Consider the following 24410-nt stretch of genomic DNA (forward strand, 5'->3'; position numbering starts at 1 on the left):
ACTGGTGTCCTTGACGAACCCCTTCAACTTTCACTTCCACTGTCTCTGTCTAACACTGGCTTCCATTTTCTTGCAACAATTTAAGCAAAAAAATATTCTGGTCCATTTTAAGTAAACCATTCGCAGTATACTTTATGACGTAATGCAATAAATCTGTACATACACACAAAACATTAAGAAACACCTGCTCTTTCCATGACATAGACTGACCAGGTGAATCCAGATGAAAGCTATGATCCCTTATTGATGTCACTTGTTAAATCCACTTCAATCAATGTAGATTAAGGGGAGGAGACAGGTTTTAAAGAAGTATTTTTAAGCCTTGAGACAATTAAGACATGGATTGTGCATGTGTGCCATTCAGAGAGTGAATGGAAAAGACAAAAGATTTAAGTGCATTTTAACAGGGTATGGTAGTAGGTGCCAGGTGCACCGGTTTGTGTCAAGAACTGCAAAGCTGATGTGTTTTTCACGCTCAACAGTTTCCTGTGTGTATCAAGAATGGTTCACCACACAAAGGACATCCAGCCAACTTGACAACTGTGGGAAGCATTGGAGTCAACATGGGCCAGCATCCCTGTGGGAAGCATTGGAGTCAACATGGGCCAGCATCACTGTGGGAAGCATTGGAGTCAACATGGGCCAGCATCACTGTGGGAAGCATTGGAGTCAACATGGGCCAGCATCACTGTGAAACACATTCAACACCTTGTAGAGTCAATGCCCCAACGGATTGAGGCTGTTCTGAGGTTAAAAGGGCGTGTGCAACCAGGGGGTGTGCAACCAGGGGGTGTGCAACCAGGGCGTGTGCAACCAGGGCGTGTGCAACCAGGGGGTGTGCAACCAGGGCGTGTGCAACCAGGGGGTGTGCAACCAGGGGGTGTGCAACCAGGGGGTGTGCAACCAGGGGGTGTGCAACCAGGGGGTGTGCAACCAGGGCGTGTGCAACCAGGGCGTGTGCAACCAGGGCGTGTGCAACCAGGGCGTGTGCAACCAGGGCGTGTGCAACCAGGGGGTGTGCAACCAGGGGGTGTGCAACCAGGGCGTGTGCAACCAGGGCGTGTGCAACCAGGGCGTGTGCAACCAGGGCGTGTGCAACCAGGGGGTGTGCAACCAGGGGGTGTGCAACCAGGGCGTGTGCAACCAGGGGGTGTGCAACCAGGGCGTGTGCAACCAGGGGGTGTGCAACCAGGGCGTGTGCAACCAAGGCGTGTGCAACCAGGGCGTGTGCAACCAGGGCGTGTGCAACCAGGGGGTGTGCAACCAGGGGGTGTGCAACCAGGGGGTGTGCAACCAGGGGGTGTGCAACCAGGGGGTGTGCAACCAGGGCGTGTGCAACCAGGGTGAAAGTAAGGCGGTATGGCGTAATGGCTAAATAAATTGTGGGGGTACACCGTACCGGTAAAACATGACAGAGGCATGACAGAGGCATGACACATTAGCGAATGGACTTGAAAACGGGTGGTAAAGCCTACACTCCAAAATGCGATGTGGTTAGACAAGAACAGTGACATTTTGCCAAGGCAGAGATGAGTAGCTGAACCGAGACGCGCACGGACAGCAGTGGACGCATAAATTCCGGGCCAATGACAGTCAGCCAAATGTCATTAGACCTGCACTTTCTGGTGTTTTGTGTGAAATATGTCTCTTTCCATTAACCACTGTTTGGAGGCTGGAAATATGTTGCGAGTGGATGAACATATAGCCTAGTAAAGGAGCCCTTTGCAGTGATTTTTTGACAATCAGATGAAAACACGACAGGTTGAATTATTGCCACAATAAAAGGTAATAGATTTTAAAAGTCTAATAAGATCCTATTGAATTAATAAGGATTATATATGTAATACTGAATACATTTATAAAACACTGCATATCTTTATAGGACACTACATCTCTATAGGACATTACATCTCTTTATAGAATACTACATCTCTTTATAGAATACTACATTTCTTATAGAATACTACATCTCTTTATAGAATACTGCATCTCTTTATAGGACACTACATCTCTTTATAGAATACTACATCTCTTTATAGAACACTACATCTCTTTATAGAATACTGCATCTCTTTATAGAATACTACATCTCTTTATAGAATACTACAACTCTTTATAGAATACTACATCTCTTTATAGAATACTACATATCTTTATAGGACACTACATCTCTCTATAGAATACTACATCTCTTTATAGAATACTATATCTTTTTATAGAATACTTTTATCTCTTTATAGGACATTACATCTCTTTATAGAGTACTACATCTCTTTATAGCACACTACATCTCTTTATAGAAGACTACATTACTTTACAGAATACTACATCTCTATAGGATATTACATCTCTTTATAGGACACTACATCTCTTTATAGAATACTACATCTCTTTATAGAATACTACATCTCTTTATAGAATACTACATCTCTTTATAGAACACTACATCTCTTTATAGAATACTACATCTCTATAGGACACTACATCTCTTTATAGAATACTACATCTCTATAGAACACTACATCTCTTTATAGAATACTACATCTCTTTTTAGAACATTAGATATTTTATAGAACACTACATATCTTTACAGAAAACTATATCTCTTTATAGAGTACTACATCTCTATATAGATTACTACATCTCTTTAAAGAATACTACATTACTTTACAGAATACTACATCTCTATAGGACATTACATCTCTTTATAGAATACTACATCTCTTTATTGGACACTCCATCTCTTTATAGGACATTACATCTCTTTATAGAATACTAGATCTCTTTATAGAATACTAGATATCTTTACAGAATACTACATCTCTTTATAGAATACCCTCATCTCTTTATAGAATACTACATCTCTTTATAGAATACTACATCTCTATATAGAATACTATATTTATTTACAGAATACTACATCTCTTTATAGAATACTACATCTCTATAGGACATTACATCTCTTTATAGAATACTACATCTTTTTATAGGGTATTACATCTCTTTATAGAATACTAGATCTCTTTATAGCAGACTACATCTCTTTATAGCACACTACATCTCTTTATAGAATACTAGATATCTTTACAGAATACTACATCTCTTTATAGAATACCCTCATCTCTTTATAGTATACTACATCTCTTTACAGGAAATTACATCTCTTTATAGAATACTACATCTCTTTATAGAACACTACATCTCGTTATAGAATACTACAACTCTATAGGACATTACATCTCTTTATAGAATACTACATCTCTTTATAGGACATTAGATATTTTACAGAACACTACATCTCTTTATAGAATACTATATCTCTTTATAGAATACTTTTATCTCTTTCTAGGACATTACATCTCTTTATAGTATACTACATCTCTTTATAGAATACAATATCGCTTTATAAAATACTTTTATCTCTTTATAGGACATTACATCTCTTTATAGTATACTACATCTCTTTATAGGACATTACATCTCTTTATAGAATACAATATCGCTTTATAGAATACTATATCTCTTGATAGGACACTACATCTCGTTATAGAATTCTACATCTCTATAGGACACTACATCTCTTTATAGAATACTACATCTCTATAGGACATTACATCTCTTTATAGAATACTACATCTCTTTATAGGACACTACATCTCTTTATAGAATACTACATCTCTTTATAGGATATTACATCTCTTTATAGAATAATACATCTCTTTATAGAATACTATATCTCTTTATAGGACACTACATCTCGTTATAGAATACTACATCTCTATAGGACATTACATCTCTTTATAGAATACTACATCTCTTTATAGGACACTACATCTCTTTATAGAATACTACATCTCTTTATAGAATACTACATCTCTTTATAGAACATTAGACATTTTATAGAACACTACATATCTTTAGGACACTACATCTCTTTATAGAATACTACATCTCTTTATAAAACATTAGATATTTTATAGAACACTACATCTCTTTATAGAATACTACATCTCTATTGAACACTACATATTTTTATAGAATACTACATCTCTTTATAGAATACTACATCTCTATAGAACACTACATCTCTTTATAGAATACTACATCTCTTTATAGAACATTAGACATTTTATAGAACACTACATATCTATAGGACATTACATCTCTTTATAAAACACTACATCTCTATAGGACACTACATCTCTTTATAGAATATTACATCTCTTTATAGGACACTACATCTCTTTATAGAATACTACATCTCTTTATAGAACATTAGAAATTTTATAGAACACTACATATCTATAGGACACTACATCTCTTTATAGAATACTACATCTCTTTATAAAACATTATATATTTTATAGAACACTACATCTCTTTATAGAATACTACATCTCTATTGAACACTACATATTTTTATAGAATACTACATCTCTTTATAGAATACTACATCTCTATAGAACACTACATCTCTTTATATAATACTACATCTCTTTATAGAACACTACATCTCTTTATAGAATACTACATCTCTTTATAAAACACTACATCTCTATAGGACACTACATCTCTTTATAGAATACTACATCTCTTTATAGGACACTACATCTCTTTATAGAATACTACATCTCTTTATAGAACATTAGATATTTTACAGAACACTACATCTCTTTATAGAATACTATATCTCTTTATAGAATACTTTTATCTCTTTCTAGGACATTACATCTCTTTATAGTATACTACATCTCTTTATAGAATACAATATCGCTTTATAAAATACTTTTATCTCTTTATAGGACATTACATCTCTTTATAGTATACTACATCTCTTTATAGGACATTACATCTCTTTATAGAATACTATATCTCTTGATAGGACACTACATCTCGTTATAGAATTCTACATCTCTATAGGACACTACATCTCTTTATAGAATACTACATCTCTTTATAGGATATTACATCTCTTTATAGAATACTACATCTCTTTATAGGATATTACATCTCTTTATAGAATAATACATCTCTTTATAGAATACTATATCTCTTTATAGGACACTACATCTCGTTATAGAATACTACATCTCTATAGGACACTACATCTCTTTATAGAATACTACATCTCTATATAGATTACTACATCTCTATAGGACATTACATCTCTTTATAGAATACTACATCTCTTTATAGGACACTACATCTCTTTATAGAATACTACATCTCTTTATAGAATACTACATCTCTTTATAGGACACTACATCTCTTTATAGAATACTACATCTCTTTATAGAACATTAGACATTTTATAGAACACTACATATCTATAGGACACTACATCTCTTTATAGAATAGTACATCTCTTTATAAAACATTAGATATTTTATAGAACACTACATCTCTTTATAGAATACTACATCTCTATTGAACACTACATATTTTTATAGAATACTACATCTCTTTATAGAATACTACATCTCTATAGAACACTACATCTCTTTATAAAACACTACATCTCTATAGGACACTACATCTCTTTATAGAATATTACATCTCTTTATAGGACACTACATCTCTTTATAGAATACTACATCTCTTTATAGAACATTAGAAATTGTATAGAACACTACATATCTATAGGACACTACATCTCTTTATAGCACACTACTTTTCTTTATAGAATACTACATCTCTTATAGAATACTACATCGCTTTACAGAACACAGCATCTCTTTATAGAATACTACATCTCTTTATAGCAGACTACATCTCTTTATAGCACACTACATCTCTTTATATAATACTATAGATCTTTACAGAATACTATATCTCTTTATCGAATACTACATCTCTTTATAGCACACTACTTTTCTTTATAGAATACTATATCTCTTTATAGAATAATACATATCTCCATAGAATACTACATCTGTTTATAGAATACCCTCATCTCTTTATAGAATACTACATCTCTTTATAGAATACTACATATCTTTATAGGACACCACATCTCTCTATAGAATACTACATCTCGTTATAGAGTACTATATCTCTTTATAGAATACTTTTATCGCTTTATAGGACATTACATCTCTTTATAGAGTACTACATCTCTTTATAGAACAGTACATCTCTTTATAGAAGACTACATTACTTTACAGAATACTACATCTCTATAAGACAGTACATCTCTTTATAGAATACTACATCTCTATAGCACACTACATCTCTTTATAGAATAATATATATCTTTACAGAATACTACATCTCTTTATAGAATAATACATATCTTCATAGAATACTACATATCTTTATAGGACACCACATCTCTATAGAATACTACATCTCTTTATAGAATACTACATCTCTTTATAGAATAGTAAATCTCTTTATAGAAGACTACACTGCTTTACAGAATACTACATATCTCCATAGAATACTACATCTGTTTATAGAATACCCTCATCTCTTTATAGAATACTACATCTCTTTATAGAATACTACATCTCTTTATAGAATACTATATATCTTTACAGAATACTACATCTCTTTATAGCACACTACTTTTCTTTATAGAATACTATATCTCTTTATAGAATAATACATATCTTTATAGAATACTACATTTCTTTATAGAATACTACATCTCTTTATAGAATACTACATCTCTTTATAAAATACAACATATCTTTATAGAATCCTACATCTCTTTACAGAACACAGCATCTCTTTATAGAATACTACATCTCTTTATAGAATACTACATCTCTTCATAAAATACAACATCTCTTTATAGAATCCTACATCTCTTTACAGAACACAGCATCTCTTTATAGAATACTACATTTCTTTATAGAATACTACATCTCCAGCAGGGAGTTCATCCCATGAATCTGTGCACACCAGAATGACTCGTAATAGTTTATAGTAGAGACTGTACCATAGCTCAGTTACGTGCATCCAGCTGCGTTGTGGATGTTTGGGTTGTGACATAAAGCAACACCGAGCTTCGTAGTGAGATACTCCATTAAGACATGGTGAATGTAGTCATCTTCTCATTAGTAATCCTGAACAGTAAACCTTTTTGTCCCAACATTCCATGATACATCATGTACACTATAGAACTAGAACAGTGATACATGATATACTAATACAGTAGAACATTAGAGAGCAGAGCTCAAGTGGTTCTGTCCTCAGATACATTGTTGTGCTGTCAGATGATCAGGCACTGACTGCAGCAGATGTCACAGAGAGAATGGTTCCTGTGAAGACTCTGACCCCCCTATCTCTCCCTAGGGGACTGCAGCAGATGTCACAGAGAGAATGGTTCCTGTGAAGACTCTGACCCCCCTATCTCTCCCTAGGGGACTGCACAGATGCTGTGGCTACAGTGTGTGTGTGTGTGTGTGTGTGTGTGTGTGTGTGTGTGTGTGTGTGTGTGTGTGTGTGTGTGTGTGTGTGTGTGTGTGTGTGTGTGTGTGTGTGTGTGTGTGTGTGTGTGTGTGTGTGTGTGTGTGTGTGTGTGTGTGTGTGTGTGTGTGTGTGTGTGTGTGTGTGTGTGTGTGTGTGTGTGTGTGTGTGTGTGTGTGGCACAGACAATATGTCCATAGACAGCGAGGGTACGCAGGGAGGGAGCCAGGGGACAGGAGGCCCACAGGGAGGCTAGTTGGGGCTACGGGGAGGATGGGAAGTGAGAATAGGGCCATAGCCACACATAGCGCTGCACAGGGCTTCGAAAGCAACTTTAATGCAGTTTGAATATTTTTACAGCCCTACACAAGTGTAACCTGTGAATAATTAACGTGATAGCATTGTAAATCAGTCATCTGCTGCAGTCCTCTGCTACAGTCCTCTGCTACCACTACGCTACATTAATACTTTACAACATTACTACTGCTACTGCTACCATTACATTACTATTTTACAACATTACTACTGCACTATGCTACATTACTACTTTAGAACACTACTGTTGCTACCACTATGCTACATTAATACTGCTACCACTACGCTACATTTCTATTTTATAACATTGCTACTGCTACCACTACACTACATTATTACTTTAAAACATTACTAATGCTACCACTACACTACATTATTACTTTACAACATTACTACTGCTACCACTACACTACATTATTACTTTACAACATTACTACTGCTACCACTACACTACATTATTACTTTAAAACATTACTACTGCTACCACTATGCTACATTATTACTTTAAAACATTACTACTGCTACCACTATGCTACATTATTACTTTAAAACATTACTAATGCTACCACTATGCTACAGTAATACTGCTACTGCTATGCTACATTACTACTTTACTACTTCCACTACGCTACATTACTATTTTACAACATTACTAGTGCTACTGCTACCACTATGCTCCATTACAATCTTACAACATTACTACCGCTACAGTACCATTACGCTACAATACTACCTTACAGCATTGCTACTGCTACCACTGCACAACATTGCTTCTTTACAAAATTATTACTGCAACTGATACCAGCACGACACATTGCTACTTTACAACATTACTACTGCTACTGTTACCATTACACATTGCTTCTTTACAAAATTACTACTGCAACTGCTACCAATATGCTACATTACTACTTTACAAAATTACTACTGCAACTGCTACCAATATGCTACATTACTACTTTACAAAATTACTACTGCAACTGATACCAGCACGACACATTGCTACTTTACAACATTACTACTGCTACTGTTACCATTACACATTGCTTCTTTACAAAATTACTACTGCAACTGCTACCACTACGCTACATTACTATTTTACAACATTACTGCTGCTACAACAACACTACATTAATACTTTAACTTTACTACTTAACTACTGCTATGCCTTCCAAGGCCTTCCTACTGCTATGCCTTCCAAGGCCTTCCTACTGCTATGCCTTCCAAGGCCTTCCTACTGCTATGCCTTCCAAGGCCTTCCTACTGCTATGCCTTCCAAGGCCTTCCTACTGCTATGCCTTCCAAGGCCTTCCTGCTGCTATGCCTTCCAAGGCCTTCCTACTGCTATGCCTTCCAAGGCCTTCCTACTGCTATGCCTTCCAAGGCCTTCCTACTGCTATGCCTTCCAAGGCCTTCCTGCTGCTATGCCTTCCAAGGCCTTCCTACTGCTATGCCTTCCAAGGCCTTCCTGCTGCTATGCCTTCCAAGGCCTTCCTGCTGCTATGCCTTCCAAGGCCTTCCTGCTGCTATGCCTTCCAAGGCCTTCCTGCTGCTATGCCTTCCAAGGCCTTCCTACTGCTATGCCTTCCAAGGCCTTCCTGCTGCTGTGCCTTCCAAGGCCTTCCTACTGCTATGCCTTCCAAGGCCTTCCTACTGCTATGCCTTCCAAGGCCTTCCTGCTGCTATGCCTTCCAAGGCCTTCCTGCTGCTATGCCTTCCAAGGCCTTCCTACTGCTATGCCTTCCAAGGCCTTCCTACTGCTATGCCTTCCAAGGCCTTCCTACTGCTATGCCTTCCAAGGCCTTCCTGCTGCTATGCCTTCCAAGGCCTTCCTGCTGCTATGCCTTCCAATGCCTTCCTGCTGCTATGCCTTCCAAGGCCTTCCTGCTGCTATGCCTTCCAAGGCCTTCCTACTGCTATGCCTTCCAAGGCCTTTCTACTGCTATGCCTTCCAAGGCCTTCCTACTGCTATGCCTTCCAAGGCCTTCCTGCTGCTATGCCTTCCAAGGCCTTCCTGCTGCTATGCCTTCCAAGGCCTTCCTACTGCTATGCCTTCCAAGGCCTTCCTGCTGCTATGCCTTCCAAGGCCTTCCTACTGCTATGCCTTCCAAGGCCTTCCTACTGCTATGCCTTCCAAGGCCTTCCTACTGCTATGCCTTCCAAGGCCTTCCTGCTGCTATGCCTTCCAAGGCCTTCCTGCTGCTATGCCTTCCAAGGCCTTCCTACTGCTATGCCTTCCAAGGCCTTCCTGCTGCTATGCCTTCCAAGGCCTTCCTGCTGCTATGCCTTCCAAGGCCTTCCTACTGCTATGCCTTCCAAGGCCTTCCTACTGCTATGCCTTCCAAGGCCTTCCTGCTGCTATGCCTTCAAAGGCCTTCCTGCTGCTATGCCTTCCAAGGCCTTCCTACTGCTATGCCTTCCAAGGCCTTCCTGCTGCTATGCCTTCCAAGGCCTTCCTACTGCTATGCCTTCCAAGGCCTTCCTACTGCTATGCCTTCCAAGGCCTTCCTACTGCTATGCCTTCCAAGGCCTTCCTACTGCTATGCCTTCCAAGGCCTTCCTACTGCTATGCCTTCCAAGGCCTTCCTGCTGCTATGCCTTCCAAGGCCTTCCTGCTGCTATGCCTTCCAAGGCCTTCCTACTGCTATGCCTTCCAAGGCCTTCCTACTGCTATGCCTTCCAAGGCCTTCCTACTGCTATGCCTTCCAAGGCCTTCCTGCTGCTATGCCTTCCAAGGCCTTCCTGCTGCTATGCCTTCCAATGCCTTCCTGCTGCTATGCCTTCCAAGGCCTTCCTGCTGCTATGCCTTCCAAGGCCTTCCTACTGCTATGCCTTCCAAGGCCTTTCTACTGCTATGCCTTCCAAGGCCTTCCTACTGCTATGCCTTCCAAGGCCTTCCTGCTGCTTTGCCTTCCAAGGCCTTCCTACTGCTATGCCTTCCAAGGCCTTCCTGCTGCTATGCCTTCCAAGGCCTTCCTACTGCTATGCCTTCCAAGGCCTTCCTACTGCTATGCCTTCCAAGGCCTTCCTGCTGCTATGCCTTCCAAGGCCTTCCTACTGCTATGCCTTCCAAGGCCTTCCTACTGCTATGCCTTCCAAGGCCTTCCTGCTGCTATGCCTTCCAAGGCCTTCCTACTGCTATGCCTTCCAAGGCCTTCCTGCTGCTATGCCTTCCAAGGCCTTCCTGCTGCTATGCCTTCCAAGGCCTTCCTACTGCTATGCCTTCCAAGGCCTTCCTGCTGCTATGCCTTCCAAGGCCTTCCTGCTGCTATGCCTTCCAAGGCCTTCCTGCTGCTATGCCTTCCAAGGCCTTCCTGCTGCTATGCCTTCCAAGGCCTTCCTGCTGCTATGCCTTCCAAGGCCTTCCTGCTGCTATGCCTTCCAAGGCCTTCCTACTGCTATGCCTTCCAAGGCCTTCCTGCTGCTATGCCTTCCAAGGCCTTCCTACTGCTATGCCTTCCAAGGCCTTCCTGCTGCTATGCCTTCCAAGGCCTTCCTACTGCTATGCCTTCCAAGGCCTTCCTACTGCTATGCCTTCCAAGGCCTTCCTGCTGCTATGCCTTCCAAGGCCTTCCTGCTGCTATGCCTTCCAAGGCCTTCCTACTGCTATGCCTTCCAAGGCCTTCCTACTGCTATGCCTTCCAAGGCCTTCCTACTGCTATGCCTTCCAAGGCCTTCCTGCTGCTATGCCTTCCAAGGCCTTCCTACTGCTATGCCTTCCAAGGCCTTCCTGCTGCTATGCCTTCCAAGGCCTTCCTGCTGCTATGCCTTCCAAGGCCTTCCTACTGCTATGCCTTCCAAGGCCTTCCTGCTGCTATGCCTTCAAAGGCCTTCCTGCTGCTATGCCTTCCAAGGCCTTCCTACTGCTATGCCTTCCAAGGCCTTCCTACTGCTATGCCTTCCAAGGCCTTCCTGCTGCTATGCCTTCCAAGGCCTTCCTACTGCTATGCCTTCCAAGGCCTTCCTACTGCTATGCCTTCCAAGGCCTTCCTGCTGCTATGCCTTCCAAGGCCTTCCTGCTGCTATGCCTTCCAAGGCCTTCCTGCTGCTATGCCTTCCAAGGCCTTCCTGCTGCTATGCCTTCCAAGGCCTTCCTACTGCTATGCCTTCCAAGGCCTTCCTACTGCTATGCCTTCCAAGGCCTTCCTACTGCTATGCCTTCCAAGGCCTTCCTACTGCTATGCCTTCCAAGGCCTTCCTACTGCTATGCCTTCCAAGGCCTTCCTACTGCTATGCCTTCCAAGGCCTTCCTACTGCTATGCCTTCCAAGGCCTTCCTACTGCTATGCCTTCCAAGGCCTTCCTACTGCTATGCCTTCCAAGGCCTTCCTACTGCTATGCCTTCCAAGGCCTTCCTACTGCTATGCCTTCCAAGGCCTTCCTGCTGCTATGCCTTCCAAGGCCTTCCTACTGCTATGCCTTCCAAGGCCTTCCTACTGCTATGCCTTCCAAGGCCTTCCTACTGCTATGCCTTCCAAGGCCTTCCTGCTGCTATGCCTTCCAAGGCCTTCCTACTGCTATGCCTTCCAAGGCCTTCCTGCTGCTATGCCTTCCAAGGCCTTCCTGCTGCTATGCCTTCCAAGGCCTTCCTACTGCTATGCCTTCCAAGGCCTTCCTGCTGCTATGCCTTCCAAGGCCTTCCTGCTGCTATGCCTTCCAAGGCCTTCCTACTGCTATGCCTTCCAAGGCCTTCCTGCTGCTATGCCTTCCAAGGCCTTCCTACTGCTATGCCTTCCAAGGCCTTCCTACTGCTATGCCTTCCAAGGCCTTCCTGCTGCTATGCCTTCCAAGGCCTTCCTACTGCTATGCCTTCCAAGGCCTTCCTACTGCTATGCCTTCCAAGGGCTTCCTACTGCTATGCCTTCCAAGGCCTTCCTGCTGCTATGCCTTCCAAGGCCTTCCTACTGCTATGCCTTCCAAGGCCTTCCTGCTGCTATGCCTTCCAAGGCCTTCCTGCTGCTATGCCTTCCAAGGCCTTCCTGCTGCTATGCCTTCCAAGGCCTTCCTGCTGCTATGCCTTCCAAGGCCTTCCTACTGCTATGCCTTCCAAGGCCTTCCTGCTGCTGTGCCTTCCAAGGCCTTCCTACTGCTATGCCTTCCAAGGCCTTCCTACTGCTATGCCTTCCAAGGCCTTCCTGCTGCTATGCCTTCCAAGGCCTTCCTGCTGCTATGCCTTCCAAGGCCTTCCTACTGCTATGCCTTCCAAGGCCTTCCTGCTGCTATGCCTTCCAAGGCCTTCCTGCTGCTATGCCTTCCAAGGCCTTCCTGCTGCTATGCCTTCCAAGGCCTTCCTGCTGCTATGCCTTCCAAGGCCTTCCTACTGCTATGCCTTCCAAGGCCTTCCTGCTGCTATGCCTTCCAAGGCCTTCCTGCTGCTATGCCTTCCAAGGCCTTCCTGCTGCTATGCCCTCCAAGGCCCACCCATGGCTGCATCCCTGCCCAGTCATGTGAAATCCATCGATTATGGCGTTATTTATTTATTTAATTTGACTGACTTCCTTATATTAACTGTAACTCATTAAAATCTTTGAAATTGTTGCATGTTGCGTATATATTTTTCATCATTGTACACAGGGCATTCGGAAATTCAGACCCCTTGACTTTTTCCACATTTTCTTACGTTACAGCCTTATTCTAAAATGTATTCAATTACTATTTCTCTCATCAATCTACACACCATAGCCCATAAAGACAAAGACAAAACCGGTTATTAGAAATGTTAGCGAATTTATAATAAAAAATATATATATATACCTTAAGTATGCAGACGTTTTGCTATGAGACTCGAAATTGAGCTCCTGTTTCCATTGATCATCCTTGAGATGTTTCTACAACTCCTGTGGTAAATTGATTGGACATGATTTGGAAAAGGCACACACCTGTCTATATAAGGTCCCACAGTCAGTGGTGTAAAGTACTTAAGAAAAATACTTGTAAGCACTACTTAAGTCGGTTTTTGGGGTATCTGTACTTCACTTTACTATTATTATTTTTGACAACTTTTACTTTTACTCCACTACATTCCTAAAGAAAATAATGTACTTTTTACTCCTTACATTTTCCCTAACACCCAAAAGTACTCGTTACATTTTGAATGCTTAAGTAGGACAGGAAAATCGTGGTCCCGTGTGGCTCAGTTGGTAGAGCATGGCGCTTGCAACGCCAGGGTTGTGGGTTCATTCCCCACGGGGGGACCAGGATGAATATGTATGAACTTTCCAATTTGTAAGTCGCTCTGGATAAGAGCGTCTGCTAAATGACTTAAATGTAAATGTCTAATTAACGCATTTATCAAGAGAACATCCCTCGTCATTGCCTCTGACCTGGCAGACTCACTAAACACAAATGCTTTGTTTGTAAAGTGTTGAACTGTGCCCCTGGCTATCTGTAAATTTAAAAAACAAGAAAATCATGTTGTCTGGTTTTCTTAATATAAGACATTATAAATGATATATACTTTTACTTTTGATACTTAAGTACATTTAAAACCAAATCAGGCCTTTATGGTAGAGTAGCCAGAGGGAAGCCACTCCTCAGTAAACGGTACATGACAGCCCCTTGGAGTTTGCCAAAAGGCACCTAAAGGACTTTCAGAAAAAAGATTCTCTGGTCTGATGAAACCAAGATTGAACTCTTGGCCTGAATGCCAAGCGTCACGTCTGGAGGAAACTTGGTACAATCCCTACGGTGAAGCATGGTGGTGGCAGCATCACGCTGTGGGGATTTTTTTCAGCGGCAGGGACTGGGAGACTAGTCAGGATCGAGGGAAAGATGAACAGAGCAAAGTACAGAGAGATCCTTGATGAAAACCTACTCCAGAGTGTTCAGGACCTCAGACTGGGGCGAAGGTTCACCTTCCAACAGGATAATGACCCTAAGCACACAGCCATAACAACGCAGAAGTGGTTTGGGGACAAGTCTCTGAATATCCTTGATTGGCCCAGCCAGAGCCTGGGCTTGAACCTGATCAAACATCTCTGGAGAGACCTGAAAATAGCTGTGCAGCGACGCTCCCCATCCAACCTGACAGAGCTTGAGAGGATCTGCAGAGAAGAATGGGAGAAACTCCCCAAATATAACTTTTTTTATTTAACCTTTATTTTACTAGGCAAGCCAGTTAAGAATAAATTCTTATTTTACAATGACAGCCAAACCCTTCCCTAACCAAGTCGATGCTGGGCCAATTGTGCGCCGCCCTACGATCACTGCCAGTTGTGATGCAGCCCGGGATCGAACACGGGTCTGTAGTGAAGCCTCTAGCACTGAGATGCAGTGCCTTAGACCGCTGAGCCACTCAGGAGCCCCCCAAATACAGGTGGGCCAAGCTTGTAGCGACATACCCAAGAACACTCGAGGCTGTAATCGCTGCCAAATGTTCTTCAACAAAGTACTGAGTAAAGGGTCTGAAAAAAATAAAAAATAAAATGTTTTTTCTTTGTCATTATGGGGTATTGTGTGTAGATTGATGAGGGGAAAAAACGATTTCATACATTTTAGAATAAGGCTGTAACGTAACAAAATGTGGAAAAAGTCAAGGAGTCTGAATACTTTCCGAATGCACTGTACATAATGTAGGTACTGCATTGTATACGAACACAGATTCTAAATATTTATTCAGATATTTGAAACCTGCAGGATTATTTTCTTCCTGCAATGAAACAGGTCAAATTCAAATCCGACATCTGTACTGCTACTGCAAAGCAACATTTAAATACTAACAGTGAATAATGTGGAGTTTTATTTCTTTAAATCTTCTGATCTATCTTTGGAGAGATTAAAGCGTCCTGCAGGGAAAACAGCATCGGGTCACAGAGGGCTTTACCCAGATTAAGATGAACAATCTCTGGTAAATACAGGAATAAATTCCCTGGATTTACACAGATTTATCTTCAAATCATATATTCTAGAAGAGAAGATGAACTGTAAGGTTCAGAAAGCCCTTGTGGTCAAATATGATTATTATTTGAGCAGGCTCTGTTGTGTGTCAGTCGATTGTTGTGATGCGTGTCTCTCAGTATTATAAAATAACACAAACACTTGACTTTCATCTGAACAGGCCCGATCATTAAGGATTACATCCAAGGGTTAAATCTTGTTCAAATCCATTAAATTAAAATAATTGTATTAATTACTATTTGTGTCATCCATGCATGTCTTTAGAAGAGGGTTAACAGCCATCCTTATCTCATTGGTGTTGCTGGAAGATATTGCCCCAGAACCTGTAAATAACTCATCCATGCATCTGCAGTGCAACCCACAAAGAGCTGGTAATATGGAATGTAAATTATAACCATAGAATGTTGAAGCATCTAGACCCATTAACACTGAAGCTGTTCTGTGACATGACCCATTAACACTGAAGCTGTTCTGTGACATGACCCATTAACACTGAAGTTGTTCTGAGACATGACCCATTAACACTGAAGCTGTTCTGAGACATGACCCATTAACACTGAAGCTGTTCTGAGATATGACCCATTAACACTGAAGCTGTTCTGTGACATGACCCATTAACACTGAAGCTGTTCTGAGACATGACCCATTAACACTGAAGCTGTTCTGAGATATGACCCATTAACACTGAAGCTGTTCTAAGATATGACCCATTAACACTGAAGCTGTTCTGAGATATGACCCATTAACACTGAAGCTGTTCTGAGATATGACCCATTAACACTGAAGCTGTTCTGTGACATGACCCATTAACACTGAAGCTGTTCTGAGACATGACCCATTAACACTGAAGCTGTTCTGAGATATGACCCATTAACACTGAAGCTGTTCTGTGACATGACCCATTAACACTGAAGCTGTTCTGAGATATGACCCATTAACACTGAAGCTGTTCTGTGACATGACCCATTAACACTGAAGCTGTTCTGAGACATGACCCATTAACACTGAAGCTGTTCTGAGATATGACACATTAACACTGAAGCTGTTCTGTGACATGACCCATTAACACTGAAGCTGTTCTGAGATATGACCCATTAACACTGAAGCTGTTCTGAGATATGACCCATTAACACTGAAGCTGTTCTGAGACATGACCCATTAACACTGAAGCTGTTCTGAGACATGGCCCATTAACACTGAAGCTGTTCTGAGACATGACCCATTAACACTGAAGCTGTTCTGAGATATGACCCATTAACACTGAAGCTGTTCTGTGACATGACCCATTAACACTGAAGCTGTTCTGAGACATGACCCATTAACACTGAAGCTGTTCTGAGATATGACCCATTAACACTGAAGCTGTTCTGAGACATGACCCATTAACACTGAAGCTGTTCTGAGATATGACCCATTAACACTGAAGCTGTTCTGTGACATGACCCATTAACACTGAAGCTGTTCTGAGATATGACCCATTAACACTGAAGCTGTTCTGAGATATGACCCATTAACACTGAAGCTGTTCTGAGACATGACCCATTAACACTGAAGCTGTTCTGAGACATGGCCCATTAACACTGAAGCTGTTCTGAGACATGACCCATTAACACTGAAGCTGTTCTGAGACATGACCCATTAACACTGAAGCTGTTCTGAGACATGACCCATGTGTGGTGACTTTTTCCTTTTTCTCCAGTTTAGCGTTTTGCTTCCAGCACCTTCACTAATTAGCTCTGTATGTTCTGGAGATTCTTACTATTATCACATTGTACTGTAAAATTAACATTAATAACTCATGAACGCTGAATATCATGTGCTAACAAGCACCAGCATATTGTGATATTTCCTCTGTAAATGACACCATATGGATGGGATGCTTTACGATGAGTAGCAATAGAAAACTGTACTAGATGGAGAAAATAGAGGTTCTAATAGAGAACTCTACTAGATGGAGAATATAGAGGTTCCAATAGAGAACTCTACTAGATGGAGAATATAGATGTTCTAATAGAGAACTCTACTAGATGGAGAATATAGAGGTTCTAATAGAGAACTCTACCTGATGGAGAATATAGAGGTTCAAATAGAGAACTCTACTAGATGGAGAATATAGATGTTCTAATAGAGAACTCTACTAGATGGAGAATATAGATGTTCTAATAGAGAACTCTACCTGATGGAGAATATAGAGGTTCTAATAGAGAACTCTACTAGATATAGAGGTTCTAATAGAAAACTCTACTAGATGAAGAATATAGAGGTTCTAATAGAGAACTCTACCTGATGGAGAATATAGAGGTTCTAATAAAGAACTCTACTAGATGGAAAATATAGAGGTTCTAATAGAAAACTCTACTAGATGAAGAATATAGAGGTTCTAATAGAGAACTCTACTAGATGGAGAATATAGAGATTCTAATAGAGAACTCTACCTGGTGGAGAATATAGAGGTTCTAATAGAGAACTCAACTAGATGGAAAATATAGAGGTTCTAATAGAGAACTCTACTAGATGGAGAATATAGAGGTTCTAATAGAGAACGCTACTAGATATAGAGGTTCTAATAGAAAACTATACTAGCTGAAGAATATAGAGGTTCTAATAGAAAACTCTACCTGATGGAGAATATAGAGGTTCTAATAGAGAACTCTACCAGATGGAGAATATAGAGGTTCTAATAGAGAACTCTACTAGATGGAGAATATAGAGGTTCTAATAGAGAACTCTACTAGATGGAGAATATAGAGGTTCTAATAGAGAACTCTACTAGATGGAGAATATAGAGGTTCTAATAGAGAACTCTACTAGATGGAGAATATAGAGGTTCTAATAGAAAACTCTACTAGATGGAGAATATAGAGGTTCTAATAGAGGACTCTCTATATGGAGAATATAGAGGTTCTAATAGAGAACTCTACTAGATGGAGAATATAGAGGTTCTAATAGAGAACTCTACTAGATGGAGAATATAGAGGTTCAAATAGAGAACTGTACTAGATGGAGAATATAGAGGTTCTAATAGAGAACTCTACCTGATGGAGAATATAGAGGTTCTAATAGAGAACTCTACTAGATATAGAGGTTCTAATAGAGAACTCTACTAGATGGAGAATATATAGGTTCTAATAGAGACCTATACTAGATGGAGAATATAGAGGTTCTAATACAGCACTCTACTAGATGGAGAATATAGAGGTTCTAATAGAGAACTCTACTAGATGGAGAATATAGAGGTTCTAATAGAGAACTCTACTAGATGGAGAATATAGATGTTCTAATAGAGAACTCTACTAGATGGAGAATATAGAGGTTCTAATAGAGAACTCTACCTGATGGAGAATATAGAGGTTCAAATAGAGAACTCTACTAGATGGAGAATATAGATGTTCTAATAGAGAACTCTACTAGATGGAGAATATAGATGTTCTAATAGAGAACTCTACCTGATGGAGAATATGAGGTTCTAATAGAGAACTCTACTAGATATAGAGGTTCTAATAGAAAACTCTACTAGATGAAGAATATAGAGGTTCTAATAGAGAACTCTACCTGATGGAGAATATAGAGGTTCTAATAAAGAACTCTACTAGATGGAAAATATAGAGGTTCTAATAGAAAACTCTACTAGATGAAGAATATAGAGGTTCTAATAGAGAACTCTACTAGATGGAGAATATAGAGATTCTAATAGAGAACTCTACCTGGTGGAGAATATAGAGGTTCTAATAGAGAACTCAACTAGATGGAAAATATAGAGGTTCTAATAGAGAACTCTACTAGATGGAGAATATAGAGGTTCTAATAGAGAACGCTACTAGATATAGAGGTTCTAATAGAAAACTATACTAGCTGAAGAATACAGAGGTTCTAATAGAAAACTCTACCTGATGGAGAATATAGAGGTTCTAATAGAGAACTCTACCAGATGGAGAATATAGAGGTTCTAATAGAGAACTCTACTAGATGGAGAATATAGAGGTTCTAATAGAGAACTCTACTAGATGGAGAATATAGAGGTTCTAATAGAGAACTCTACTAGATGGAGAATATAGAGGTTCTAATAGAGAACTCTACTAGATGGAGAATATAGAGGTTCTAATAGAAAACTCTACTAGATGGAGAATATAGAGGTTCTAATAGAGGACTCTCTATATGGAGAATATAGAGGTTCTAATAGAGAACTCTACTAGATGGAGAATATAGAGGTTCTAATAGAGAATTCTACTAGATGGAGAATATAGAGGTTCAAATAGAGAACTGTACTAGATGGAGAATATAGAGGTTCTAATAGAGAACTCTACCTGATGGAGAATATAGAGGTTCTAATAGAGAACTCTACTAGATATAGAGGTTCTAATAGAGAACTCTACTAGATGGAGAATATATAGGTTCTAATAGAGACCTATACTAGATGGAGAATATAGAGGTTCTAATACAGCACTCTACTAGATGGAGAATATAGAGGTTCTAATAGAGAACTCTACTAGATGGAGAATATAGAGGTTCAAAATAGAGAACTCTACTAGATGGAGAATATAGAGGTTCTAATAGAGAACTCTACCTGATGGAGAATATAGAGGTTCTAATAGAGAACTCTACCTGAGGGAGAATATAGAGTTTCTAATAGAGAACTCTACTAGATATAGAGGTTCTAATAGAGAACTCTACTAGATGGAGAATATAGATGTTCTAATAGAGAACTCTACCTGATGGAGAATATGAGGTTCTAATAGAGAACTCTACTAGATATAGAGGTTCTAATAGAAAACTCTACTAGATGAAGAATATAGAGGTTCTAATAGAGAACTCTACCTGATGGAGAATATAGAGGTTCTAATAAAGAACTCTACTAGATGGAAAATATAGAGGTTCTAATAGAAAACTCTACTAGATGAAGAATATAGAGGTTCTAATAGAGAACTCTACTAGATGGAGAATATAGAGATTCTAATAGAGAACTCTACCTGGTGGAGAATATAGAGGTTCTAATAGAGAACTCAACTAGATGGAAAATATAGAGGTTCTAATAGAGAACTCTACTAGATGGAGAATATAGAGGTTCTAATAGAGAACGCTACTAGATATAGAGGTTCTAATAGAAAACTATACTAGCTGAAGAATACAGAGGTTCTAATAGAAAACTCTACCTGATGGAGAATATAGAGGTTCTAATAGAGAACTCTACCAGATGGAGAATATAGAGGTTCTAATAGAGAACTCTACTAGATGGAGAATATAGAGGTTCTAATAGAGAACTCTACTAGATGGAGAATATAGAGGTTCTAATAGAGAACTCTACTAGATGGAGAATATAGAGGTTCTAATAGAGAACTCTACTAGATGGAGAATATAGAGGTTCTAATAGAAAACTCTACTAGATGGAGAATATAGAGGTTCTAATAGAGGACTCTCTATATGGAGAATATAGAGGTTCTAATAGAGAACTCTACTAGATGGAGAATATAGAGGTTCTAATAGAGAACTCTACTAGATGGAGAATATAGAGGTTCAAATAGAGAACTGTACTAGATGGAGAATATAGAGGTTCTAATAGAGAACTCTACCTGATGGAGAATATAGAGGTTCTAATAGAGAACTCTACTAGATATAGAGGTTCTAATAGAGAACTCTACTAGATGGAGAATATATAGGTTCTAATAGAGACCTATACTAGATGGAGAATATAGAGGTTCTAATACAGCACTCTACTAGATGGAGAATATAGAGGTTCTAATAGAGAACTCTACTAGATGGAGAATATAGAGGTTCAAAATAGAGAACTCTACTAGATGGAGAATATAGAGGTTCTAATAGAGAACTCTACCTGATGGAGAATATAGAGGTTCTAATAGAGAACTCTACCTGAGGGAGAATATAGAGTTTCTAATAGAGAACTCTACTAGATATAGAGGTTCTAATAGAGAACTCTACTAGATGGAGAATATAGAGGTTATAATAGAGAACTCTACCTGATGGAGAATATAGAGGTTCTAATAGAGAACTCTACCTGAGGGAGAATATAGAGGTTCTAATAGAGAACTCTACCTGAGGGAGAATATAGAGGTTCAAATAGAGAACTCTACCAGATGGAAAATATAGAGGTTCTAATAGAGAACTCTACTAGATGGAGAATATAGAGGTTCTAATAGAGAACTCTACTAGATGGAGAATATAGATGTTCTAATAGAGAACTCTACTAGATGGAGAATATAGAGGTTCTAATAGAGAACTCTACTAGATGGAGAATATAGAGGTTCTAATAGAGAACTCTACTAGATGGAGAATATAGAGGTTCTAATAGAGAACTCTACTAGATGGAGAATATAGAGGTTCTAATAGAGAACTCTACTAGATGGAGAATATAGAGGTTCTAATAGAGAACTCTACTAGATGGAGAATATAGATGTTCTAATAGAGAACTCTACCTGATGGAGAATATAGAGGTTCTAATAGAGAACTCTACTAGATGGAGAATATAGAGGTTCTAATAGAGAACTCTACTAGATGGAGAATATAGAGGTTCAAATAGAGAACTCTACCAGATGGAGAATATAGAGGTTCTAATAGAGAACTCTACTAGATGGAGAATATAGAGGTTCTAATAGAGAACTCTACCTGATGGAGAATATAGAGGTTCTAATAGAGAACTCTACCTGATGGAGAATATAGAGGTTCTAATAGAGAACTCTACATGATGGAGAATATAGAAGTTCAAATAGAGAACTCTACTAGATGGAGAATATAGAGGTTCTAATAGAGAACTCTACCTAATGGAGAATATAGAGGTTCTAATAGAGAACTCTACTAGATGGAGAATATAGAGGTTCTAATAGAGAACTCTAATAGATGGAGAATATAGATGTTCTAATAGAGAACTCTACCTGATGGAGAATATAGAGGTTCTAATAGAGAACTCTACTAGATGGAGAATATAGAGGTTCTAATAGAGAACTCTAATAGATGGTGAATATAGATGTTCTAATAGAGAACTCTACCTGATGGAGAATATAGAGGTTCTAATAGAGAACTCTACTACATATAGACGTTCTAATAGAGAACTCTACTAGATGGAGAATATAGAGTTTGTATTATATAATTTGTGCAATTTATATATACTGACATGGTTATTATAATTAGTTGTATTAAATAGACTTCTACTGTAAAGCTATAATTATCATTACTGTTATCATTACCATCAACACAGTGACAATTGAGACCAATCTTCAACTATTTCTGTAATTTATTTATTTCAAATTATTTCTGTAAAGTAAAATATATACATTGAATACAGACTTTTTTGTAGGTGGCTTGCAAATATCAAAGGACAATATTACCACGTTTAACTTGCTATTAATACAGTAATATTAAACTAAACAATTATTATCTGACAATCTATGTATATATTTGCCATGATTTACAAAGTATATATTAAATCGCAACCAGATCCTTACTGAGCCTAAATGACCTTGCAATGACATTTTACCATGTCATATCTTGAATTTGAATACACTGAATTAACAAAATAATGTCTTTGTGCATTTTCGACTGTAGCTTATTCCTAACACCTGCAGAGAGAAAATAGTTTACTAAACATGAAATCACTCACCTGGTGTAGGAGGAAAATGACCAGGAGTGATCTTGGTGTTCTCATGTTTGATAACTTTATTTAGGAGGAATGACGATTAAATCCACTTTGGAGCGTTTTGGGACAAGAGGACGCACGTGCAGATGTCATTGCGGTGATCGGCTGTGGACAGAATAAAAACACCACAAACATATTTTAGAGATACTGTAGCCTACTAATATTAATATGTATGTATACACGACACATGTATCAAATGCATCAATCACCCTGTTACTGTCCGTTATATGAAGAATAGCAGTCAAGTCCAAACCTTCCACTAAAATCGTTTTTCATTCATTAAAAATACATTTAGAGTAGGCTACATAACCTCACAATACTGTGGATGAATAAGATACATGCATTACTAATCACATTCAAATCCACCTGAACTTTTTCCCCCAAACGCAATACCTTGGTTATGTCGGGATAGACCATGAATCCATGCAATTCAGGAGAGCAGTCCGCCCAGGTTCCAGACCGCTGACGACGTATCAACTGGTTTCACTGTTCCGAAGCAGATACCTCTTTTTTATTGGGGAAAAACCTGCTAATTCTACCAGAGAATTGTGTTCAATTTCATTTCCAGTGACTGCATTCGGTGTCTTGATTGAGACAATACTTAATCTTCCGGTGAGTCCAGCCTTAAAGCCTATTTCCCATCTGTCTGCTCTTTTTTTTTTTTTACTTTTTCCCGAGCAGCAATTTCAAAAAGCGATTACACACATTGTCTTGGTTAAATTATGTTTTGCAACAGAGCATGCACTATGTTTTGTCAGCGAACGCAGTAGAGTAGAGTCTACTACTCTAGTGTGCGGTGTGGAGTATCCTCTCAGTAGTTGAGAGTTTGTCTCAATGCGCATTAACCGCCCCGCGTTCAAAGATTCCGCTCCTCTGTCTGTGCACACAGAGACTTTCCTTTAAAGTCTACCTAGGGGAACAGGGTGCTGGTGACGAGCTGGGTTAGGGTTAGAGGGTGTACCTAGGGGAACAGGGAGGGGTGAGGAGCTGGGTTAGGGTTAGAGGGTGTACCTAGGGGAACAGGGTGCTGGTGAGGAGCTGGGTTAGGGTTAGAGGGTGTACCTAGGAGGAACAGGGAGGGGTGAGGAGCTGGGTTAGGGTTAGAGTGTGTACCTAGGAGGAACAGGGAGGGGTGAGGAGCT

At 39.6% G+C, this 24410-nt stretch overlaps 1 protein-coding gene across 1 annotated transcript in view; it reads right to left on the reverse strand.

The window, feature by feature from the left end:
* The window catches only part of LOC139546207 (neurexophilin-2-like), a 106222-nt gene extending 82084 nt beyond the window's left edge, over positions 1-24138 (reverse strand). The window contains exons 1-2 of the mRNA XM_071354327.1: positions 23662-24138; positions 23233-23373 (exon numbers count right to left, since the gene is read on the reverse strand). Coding sequence (XP_071210428.1) covers positions 23233-23277 — 45 coding nt within the window. The 5' untranslated portion in view covers positions 23278-23373; positions 23662-24138. The remainder of the gene's footprint in view (positions 1-23232; positions 23374-23661) is intronic.
* Between the last annotated feature and the right edge of the window lie 272 nt (positions 24139-24410).

The sequence above is a fragment of the Salvelinus alpinus genome, chromosome 20 (genome assembly GCF_045679555.1).
Source record: "Salvelinus alpinus chromosome 20, SLU_Salpinus.1, whole genome shotgun sequence".
Lineage (NCBI taxonomy): Eukaryota > Metazoa > Chordata > Actinopteri > Salmoniformes > Salmonidae > Salvelinus > Salvelinus alpinus.